At 36.5% G+C, this 10,312-nt stretch overlaps 1 protein-coding gene and 1 long non-coding RNA gene across 2 annotated transcripts; both read left to right on the forward strand.

The window, feature by feature from the left end:
• The first annotated feature begins 2,653 nt into the window (after positions 1 to 2,653).
• Positions 2,654 to 4,921, forward strand: LOC146733292 (uncharacterized). Its single transcript, XM_085491986.1, has one exon. It carries the CDS (start codon positions 2,654 to 2,656, stop codon positions 4,919 to 4,921), a length of 2,268 nt encoding a protein of 755 aa, XP_085348112.1.
• Positions 4,922 to 6,964: 2,043 nt separating this feature from the next.
• On the forward strand, positions 6,965 to 9,036 carry LOC144353314 (uncharacterized). Its single transcript, XR_013420778.2, has 2 exons — positions 6,965 to 7,351; positions 7,993 to 9,036. It is a non-coding gene; the product is annotated as an uncharacterized LOC144353314 (long non-coding RNA).
• Positions 9,037 to 10,312: the final 1,276 nt, after the last annotated feature.

Consider the following 10,312-nt stretch of genomic DNA (forward strand, 5'->3'; position numbering starts at 1 on the left):
AATACTGAAGCAGCAGCAACATGGAACAAAAAAGCCAATATTGTCTCCAAGATAAAAGTTTCAAAATTATGCGAATGGACAATGTCTCTACTGGCAACTATAAGTCCATGGTTTGGCAAGCCCTCACTGCAGTTACATGTCAACAAAAAACCTTATTTGTAGAATTATTTGCACAACAGAATTTCATTCGCTGTACCAGAACCCATTGTGCTGTCAGTGTCCCAGTCACAATCTGCTAAAACATAGGCATTTCCATCTGCTACTTCAAATCGCCTCTCTTGCTTCCTTAGGTTGAAAAGATATGTGGACAGCATCCCATCACTTGAATAGACATTCTCTTTATTTGCACTAGTGAATAAAAAAATAATATATTGACTTGTATCACTTTTAATATATGGTACAAAACTTGTCCAAACAATGTTTACTAGTAATTTGTAATTTTTGCTCCCTTGTAGAGAAAACTGGTTCTTTTTGTTGCCTTTCCCCGTTTTCATAGTGGATTTAAAACCCAAAACTTGTATCCGCGGAGATTATTAGGTTTTAATTATTCTGATTATATTCTAATCACAAAGCCGGGTTCTGATAGTCATCACACTTAGCTGATATACTAGTAATACTAGTTAACAGGATGTGTTGACATTGTTGTTGGCACTTGTGACCGAAAACAACACAGCGGATATGGTTTGGAAACAAGTAGCTGTAGCTATGTAGGTTTCGCTGGTGATAACAATAATAACTTTATTACACTACTATGCCATCAGAGGGCGCAGTATGGTAAATCAAATAAAATACAGTAACTAAACTATGATAAGATAAAATTATAAGATGTTAATGCTAATTACAGGATTCTCCCAATGTAGAGGTGATAGCTTTTATATACCTGATTTATGTTTTGCCTTATTTAGAAACTTTGCTATGGATATGGAGCACGTCATTATTTTAATTCCTATTTCTTGAAACATCTCCACTCTTTCTTTATCGAGAAATTCAAATTCAAGGATAAAATGTTGTTCGTCTTCAACTTAATTTGTATGACAAAGTAATTTTTGGTCATTGTCTTCCTCTTTCAATTTCTAAATTGTGATCAATAAGCCAAAATTTACTCACAATTCTCCGAAGGCTGAAGTTTGTTATTTCGGTTAGGTAAGTTTCTATTTTCAAAAACTATTTAAACAATTTATATGTTCTCAATTTATTGCCATCTTTACCATTTTTACTGTTTTAAGCTTTCTTTTCATAATTTTATATTAATCACCTTATTAGCATAATTAGTTAATTTTCAGCTTTTCGCCTGATAACTGAAGTACTGATCATCTTATTTCGATGAGACTTGCTACATAGATCCTCTAGGACTATGCTGAGACCTGATTAGCTTTAGGGTAAATAATTGTGGATATTAATTACCTAATTCGCATAATTATTTTTTTTTTCATGAATGGTCCACTGATATATAAAGAACCACTAATTGGATTTTAATGAAACTTTTAAAGAGTATTCATCATCACATTTCAACCTATGCAGAGATCCAATTAGTTTTTGGTAAATATTTATGCTTATTAAAAACCTAATTAAAATAATTAACACTGATATCTCAATTACTGATAATCACATTTGAATAAAATTTGGTACACAAATGCTCTAGAACAATAGGCCCGATTAATTTTGAGTAGAAATTCTCTAATAATAATTCATAGTTTTTTTGTTCTAATCACATTTCAATGAAACTTGGTACATAGATATTACATTACACAGGCCTTATTGCTGGGAAATGATTGACCAGCTTTATTAGTCCAAGAAAATTGTTCAGCTTGGAATGTGTCTGAACCCCTCATTAGTATGCAAGAATGTAGGATTATACCAGGAAAATTGTTTTTCTGGAGTAAATTGTAGTGTATTTTACTTATAAAGGATTAAAAAGTGCATAGAGATTTTATGAAAATGAGGACAATAAATAATGGACTATTTTGGGCGTAGCTATAAAACAAGTCACCGAAGTACTTACGTGTGCATGATTCCAATAGTTTGTGGTGTGAAGAAACGCTATTAGAAAATAAGTATTGTGTAATTTGTAGTGAGAATGTGTTCAAATAGATTTATGTTTAGGAATCTTGTTTTTTTTCAAAGTGTATTTATATAATAAAAATTGTTTATAAAAATTGTTTTTTTATATTTTTTCGATAGATTGAATTTACAAATAATGAGTTATTTTGTTATACCATCACTCAAATTATGTTATAAATTTCTGATAGTTTAGACTTTGTGTTCTTGCGAAGACATTTACTGGTGTACAGTGGACATCGATACAAGCGAACGTATTTTGAAAGTCGTGAAATCATGAGTATGCACAATTGTTCGTCTTGTGTTCCCCAATGCATTTAAAAATCCCTTTGGATTTGGGGGACTTTGTGTGACTGACCGTGGTGTTTTTAACATTAGTCGAACTGTAGTAGTGTGTAAATCTGCCACAACGTGAAGTTGCCATCGTCTCTTGTTTACCAACTCATTTAAATTAGTTTGTGTTCTCGACTGAAGTGATTTCCATTTACTTCGTCTGTTATAAATATGTGTCTGTATTAGCTTCCTTCGAACGTCCTATTGCCATCGGGATTATGTCTACTACATTCGGCGGTGTAGTACGTATCGATCTTCTTGTATGAAACGCACCCGAACCCAGAAATCGACGGAAAATCGGGATGGTCTCGTCACGTACTTTCGAGGTGAAACAAACAAAGGGGCAAGCCGTTCATTCATCTCTCGTAAGTTTGCTAACGATTTAAACTTATCTCCTACACGCACTGAACAAGTATTTCTTTCTACATTTGGCGACAATACTGATCACTTACGAGCGTTAGACTTTGCTAGTGTCACAGCACACGATTTGTCGGGACATACTTCGAATATTGACGTACTGTTCATCTCCGAAATATCGACTAAACTGACAAACCACATCACTGAATCTATTCACCATGTTGATTATTTGCGCGGACTAACATTTGCGCATCCAGTCACAGAAGATAAATCATTCTCTATTGATTTACTTATCGGCGCTGACCAGTATTGGAATTACGTCGGGGATAACGTTATCCGCGGCAATGGTCCTACAGCGGTTTCGTCCAAATTCGGATATTTATTATCAGGGCCAGTTGACAAGGGTCAAAGGTCAACGAACGCAGATGTAAACATACTACACGTGTCTACCGAATCGCAACAACTCGACAGCAAACTCCAGCGTCTCTGGGATTTAGAAAGTATCGGTGTGACCGACGACCCCTCCGCAGAAATACGTATGGATTTTGAAACTTATCGTGACACTCATTTGCAAATTGAAAACAACAAATACATTGCGAGATTACCATGGTGTGATAACCACCCACCGTTGCCTACCAATTACTACGTCACAGTTAGTCGAACGCGCGCCATGCTCAGACGTTTGTCTCCTGAGTTACTCGACGCATACAACTCTATCATCGAACATCAACTTAACAGCGACTTCGTCGAAGAAGTCTACAATGATGATAATACTGTCGGACATTATCTACCCCATCGCTCGGTAGCAAAGGACTCTACTACAACCCCGATTCGTATTGTGTACGATTGCTCTTGCCGCCGAAACGCCAATTCCCCGAGTTTGAACGATTGTCTCCAAACCGGGCCTTCTATGATTAATGATTTGCCAGCCATCTTAATGAGGTTCCGTGCTAACAATATTGCGGTCTGTAGTGATATTGAGAAAGCATTCCTTAACGTGAGACTGCATCCCGATGAACGGAAATTTACCAAATTTCTGTGGCTGACAGACGTGAACAATATCGACAGTCCACTCAAAGTGTATCAATTTAAATCTGTGCTGTTTGGTGCTGTGTGCTCACCTTTTATCCTGAATGCTGTGATCAAAACTCATTTGGATAATAACTGTGATATTAATACTGCCAATCAAATGAAAGACAACATCTATGTCGATAATGTCATTGATGGAGTCTATTCGGAAGCAGATGCTGTTAAATACTACAGTGAATCTACGAGCCTCATGAATTCTTGTGGATTTAATTTACGTGCTTGGTCATCGAATTCTCCTGATTTGTGTGAACTTGCTACCCGAGATAACAAATATGAGCCCGCCGACGAAGTTTCTGTGCTTGGTATGCGTTGGAAAATTACATCCGACGTGTTGACACATTCTCGTGTTAACAGTCAACCTCAAGTCGCGTCGTTTATTACAAAACGTGACATTGTAAGTTTCACAGCGAGTGTATACGACCCGCTTGGATTAATTTCACCGGTATTGGTACGCGCCAAACTATTTATTCAACTTTTGTGGAAGTTGAAATTGGAGTGGGATGAACCACTAAGTCCTGAACTTTACGAACAATGGATCTTAATTGCTGAGGATTTAACCGCTGCTCGTGATAATCAAATCAACCGGAAATATTTTGACAAGACTTCTCCAGGTGATACCTATCAAATGCACACTTTCGCAGACGCGAGCACTTCCGCGTATGGTGCTGTTGTGTTTCTTCGTCGTCAGCACGAAACGGTTCTTGTCATGTCAAAGACACGAGTCGCCCCTAAATCGGAATTATCTCTGCCGAAATTGGAATTAATGGCTGCACTGATCGCTACAAGACTCGGTAAACTCGTACTGAATGCTTTATCGGACAAATTCAATATAACTGAACATTTCCTGTGGTCCGACAGTCAAGCGACCTTGCATTGGATTAATAGCAGTAAGAAGTTGCCAGTATTTGTTCAAAATAGAGTGCAAGAAATACGCGACTTCACACAAGAATATAAATACTGTCCAACCGTGGACAACCCCGCGGACTTACTAACGAAAGATATATCAGCTAATGACCTCCGTTCAAACCCCAAATGGAATTATGGGCCGTCATGGTTACCAGATCAACAAATGTGGCCAACATGAGATGTAAACAATGCTACTCAACTACATGTCAACATCATGAAGGAAGATGACGACCTCGTCAATCCGGATACTACTTCGCCAGTCATCAACGCACAAACCGCTCGTGAAGCGACTGATGAAAGTGACAACTCCGGCGTTCAACGCATTATTGACATCATCCAGCGATGACACAACGCAACCCACTGCCACAGATGGTATCACTAACATGCATGATGAAATCAACATGTCTACCAGTGGAAGTACAGATGATAACACACCATTGCCACAACGCAGATCACACCGTGACACCACAGCTGCCGCCAACGTCAGACTCAAAGATTTAATCTGAACTTTAGTGAAAATCGCACTAGATCAGAAGTTTACAAGTTCAATTTGTGTTCCCCTGAACTTGAAAAAAATAACTAGTAATTATTAGTGAACTCTTTTATCAATCGTTATTCGTTTATTCTCATATATATATATTATTCCTGAATGTGTACTTTTTCTCAAAGTCGGGAGAATGTCGGAGATTCATAATATATATTTGTATTCGTTTTCATATTGCTAATATTATTATTACATGTCATTTCGCTATAGTTAATTCGTTTACCTTTCGCATGAAGGATTCCTCTGAGTAATTCTCGACCAATTAGAATCATTTAATTTCAGCCAATCATTTTACTCTGTATTGTATCTTTTTCTCCTGCGTACTTCATTTTGTATTTCCCGCTTACGTGTTTTCTCTCACGTTCGATTCGCACCTATATAAAGGGCTAGTTTCGGAGTTTCGGGGCTCCTTATTCATGTGTTACATGTTTCTATGCCAGTTTATCCAGCAATAAACCATACCGTGTTTTGCATCCACATTGACTGTTTTATTCTGCCATCAAGTTCAACTGAAGCGTATTATTATACCCCACATAATTTGAATCGTGTTGCCATAACGCCTGTCGTTCGACTACATCGCTCATGTTTTTCTTCCTACTCTGTTTTCTTTGAATTTTTTTTATTTCAATTAAACAGCGATTTGGCTGTGGCCATGCATTTAGTCATTGTCGACTGTTTTTTGTTTTTTTTCGAATTAGTTGATTGTCATAGTAACATACGTTAAGTACAATCAAACGACCCGAGTTGAACATTGGTCATTTCTAAGGTTCAAAATAAACAAACATGATTATTTAATTGAGTTTCCAAAATAAATAAATAATAATACACACGTCATACCCTCATGTATACTTTAAGTTTTCATTGAAAAAAAGCCAAAGTCTTTGAAATTGCTTTTCTGCCTGTTCACCAATCCATTGCTCCAAAAACTCTTATTTTCCCAGCATCGACATGGCTCTGCCAACTCTTGTTAGTTTTACACTCAAATCTGTTCATATCAGTTACCTGATTTACATAATTAGTTTTCAGCTATTCCATAAATATCTCAAGTACAATTAATTTTGAATGTGTCTTCAATACTCTCAGCACACAGTTCTTTATCAGCTTTAACAACATTTGAGATTTGATCAACGTGATTTAATTTTATTGTTTCAAAATCATTGTGGCCCATTATATTTTCTATATGTTTTGTCTAGCTAGAATTACCCTTAACTGATTCATCGAGAGCACATTTAAGTATATGGTTATCAGGCAGGGTATTTAGTCTGAACCAATATTTAGTTGCCAATATTCTTATTGGCAAGTATGAAATGATAAAATTGTCCGTGATTTCCGCTTAATAAGTTGAACGTAAAACAACTACAAACTCAGAGTTACCAGTCAATTAACGCTGAAAATATACAACGGGCAACATAGTATATCAGTTCTTTAAGTTCAGCGTAAAACGACAGCAAATTCGGGAATTTCCGCTGTTTACACTGGACTTATCAAACGCACAACTTGTAAATTTACGTCGTTTCAGTTTCGACGGATACGCGAGAGAAATTCGAACGTTTATTTACCCAAATGTAAACAAAATACGGCGACAAAGCTTGTGTTTGGAAGCCGACATATTAATATTCATGAGTAGACGTCATGAAAAGACATAGGAAGTTACAAGGACATGGACCGTCTGCTTCCGGTTTAGAAAAATGGCGCACACTATCGTAGTCTTTATCATAAAGACGAAATGGTATACCGAGATGTTTTGTTGATGTCATCGCACATTATTCAAGGAACGATTGCTTGTCGGAACGTGTGTGTGCATTTTGTATGAGTAAAACTCGTAGAATTGCAGAATTCAAACATATATTAACCGAACTCAAATTGAAAGCCAACTCTCAACCAACAGAACACGTATGCAGTGTTAAACGACGACTAACTCGCACTTCAACACCAAAGAAGCTATAAAAAAATTCTGTGATATCGCAGTTGGATCACCAGGAAAAAAGTGACTTGGACGATCAATGTATGGACACAGCAGAAGGATGAAGACAGTGAAAAACGTGACGTGGAAACCTAGACTCGGTATATTTGTATATTTTAAATATGTAACCATTTTAATTTTTCCTTGATTTCCAACATTTTAAATTCGCGACTAACTATCACTTGTTATCTTTGGTATTGTTCAGATAATCGTAAAATATGACATCATTCAGCTAATCTGTAAAGTTGTTATAGATCTGATATGTAGTTTTATTATTAGGTTTAAAATGACATTTCTTCAATTCTGTTAAAGTAACTCAAAATTATATTCCCGATCAGTGTGTAGGTAATTGTTGCCACCAGGTATTTTTTGCATAATCAATACATTTTAATAAAATTGTGGGTAGCTGTAATCGGTATGTGTTGGTATGGGGGAGAGATTGATCACCAACATATTTTCAGGAGTAAAATAATTTAATGATAGTCATGCCAAATAAATAAGTGACAAACTTCACACTGTTCGAACTGGGGGTTTATTGATCCATGCTCAATGAATTGGGACTAAAACTATACTTGGTTGAAAGCCCTTTATGAATCGGTTATTTTGAAACATTTTGACAACTAAATTCAGCAGTTGTGTCATGTGTGACTTCTTCAATTTACTATGCAGATACATAATCGGGAAGGAACCAGATTTTGTTAATATCAAGAAGACCAAGCGAAAGTTTTGTTTTTTTCTTCAGCTCAAAAGTCAATTTGAAGAAAAAGATCATGCTTGTTGATCAGTTGATGGTAGAGAGGTGTCACTGCCAACAGCAAGCAGCCAAATAATTAATGGAGCTGTGTCACCTTCTACATCACAAACCAGCTATGCAGAATGCTACTCCACCACTGATTCACAATCAAGAAAAACGTCACTGATCAGTAAGGATGAGGAAGGTGAGCATAACAGTGCAAGTGACGAAAAAGTTGCCAGCCAACTCAAATGTAAAATTCGGTAAGAGGGAGTGTTCTTCAGCTCATTATTTTTTGCCTCAGCATCACATGGGAAGCCGAATAAATTGATTCCAAAAGACTTATGTTCAACGAGTTTTTATTATTAGTTTAGGCAAACTGAACAATCCATCAACAAGTCTCATTGTAACCACGAAGCAGCAAAATATATACTGTAACAATACAATCTTTATCCACTGATAACAGAAAGAATGCAGCACAGGTTTATGTAATCTGTGAAAAGATCAAAGAATTTGACTATTGCTGTTATTTGTATACTGAGACAAAAGCATGTCTATAACCATGCTTTTGTTGGATTAAAGAACATGTAACAGCATTATATATCATCAGGACATCAACAGTCTATAATTTTAAAGAATCATTTTACAGATGAAGATGAAGTTAGTATTTCGCAGTAAATCCTTTAAACTAAAAATGTAAAAGAATTCAAGCATGACTGTGAAAGTAGCAGAACATCAGCCAAGTCTGTATTTCAACAGAATCCTCCCTGCACATCTACCAAGGAATGCAAGCAGTATATAGTTTGAAAAAAAGACACCCTGTTGATGCTAGGTGTTTGCAACAGAAAGCATGTCAACGCCCTAAATGCATGTTTGTACCCATGCAGGAGACCTTATGTGTTGATGGAAAACAAATTAAGGTGTATGGTGCCATCGATATCAAAAGTGTATACCCATAAAGGAACAGCATTAAAACAGGAAGTCACCCCTTTACATGTAACATTTGTAGTTCCCATAAAAAAACAATTAAAGAACCTCATCAAAAAGCGAGAAGGGGCAAAATACAATCATTCAGAAGGGAGAATTGGTTTGAATGGGTTTAGGCATGACTGTGCGAAGCGCGGAGAAACCTTGCATGCTTACTAATACAAGAGTATGCAGAATAGGAGGCTCAGGGAAAAAACACAGAACCTGACAAATTTACTCTTGATGAAGTAAACACACTGGTTAGATACTTGGCTAGAGAACTGTATAAATGGATATCAAGCAAAATTTGTAAGACTCACTTCAATTTGAAGTGTTACAAAACATTGTTGGCAGTTTAAAGTAAAGAAACATGAGATATATCCTTGTATACGTGATTTATTCAAACATCAACTGGGTAAACGCAATTACAGTCTTCTGAAGGAAATATTCCGATTACCATCTAACACAACATCAGTAGATCATGTGAAGAAGCATTGCAAAATAGAACCAGGTAAAATGAAAAATTGGTTTCCCTTTTTTTTCATCCTTATGGGATGTATGTGCAAATTTGTGTTCGCGATTGTACTGTTGTCAAGTAACAAAGTGAAGGTGTTTGTATTTTAGATTGGTAATTGTCGTTGTGTCCTACCTTTTATGTTTTCAACATAAGGTGACCTTGATTCGAAAACAAATAAATTGGTAGTTAGAGTGGACCCTGTCAAATTTCAATTAGTCCCCGTTTTTGAAATCAATTTATAATTCAGTCTTCGTCCATCTGGGCGTCCGAAGTAATATTTCAGAATCCTTTGGAACGATTCCGGTGATTCTTTGCATGTGCAGTTACAAGAGTGATTCAGTCATTTTTCAGTTTGACGAAAAAGCAGGACCCTTTCTGATTTCACTTTGTCCGTCATTTAAGTGTATTGTGTCTGATACTGTTCTTTCCCAGATACTGTTTCCCTCTGGGCCGTTTCAATGAACGTTGTGTCTTATGTGGGACATTGTTTTGCAGACAGCCTGTTTTAGGTGGCTGAACAAAACATCACGTGTGAAACAATTATGTGGATACTTGTATTCACCAGCGGGTCTGCAGATACTTCAGCCTACTTTCAATGATAAGTATAGATGGAAAACCGATGACTTTTTTCAGTATCGAACCAGATATTGCAAGAGGTATATATAATAATCAAAGTGATTACTACTATTGGGTTCAAATAATATTTATGATCATTCAAAATATAGTGGTCATGGCTTGCGTTCAACCCCGTGTCCAGCGGTTTCGATTCAAAGTGGCTGCACTTAATCCATGGATTAGGCAAATACTCGACAACAATGACAAAGAAGTTTGTCAGTTTTATTCAAA

This window comes from Saccoglossus kowalevskii, chromosome 17, assembly GCF_978046115.1.
Source record: "Saccoglossus kowalevskii chromosome 17, keSacKowa6.1, whole genome shotgun sequence".
Lineage (NCBI taxonomy): Eukaryota > Metazoa > Hemichordata > Enteropneusta > Harrimaniidae > Saccoglossus > Saccoglossus kowalevskii.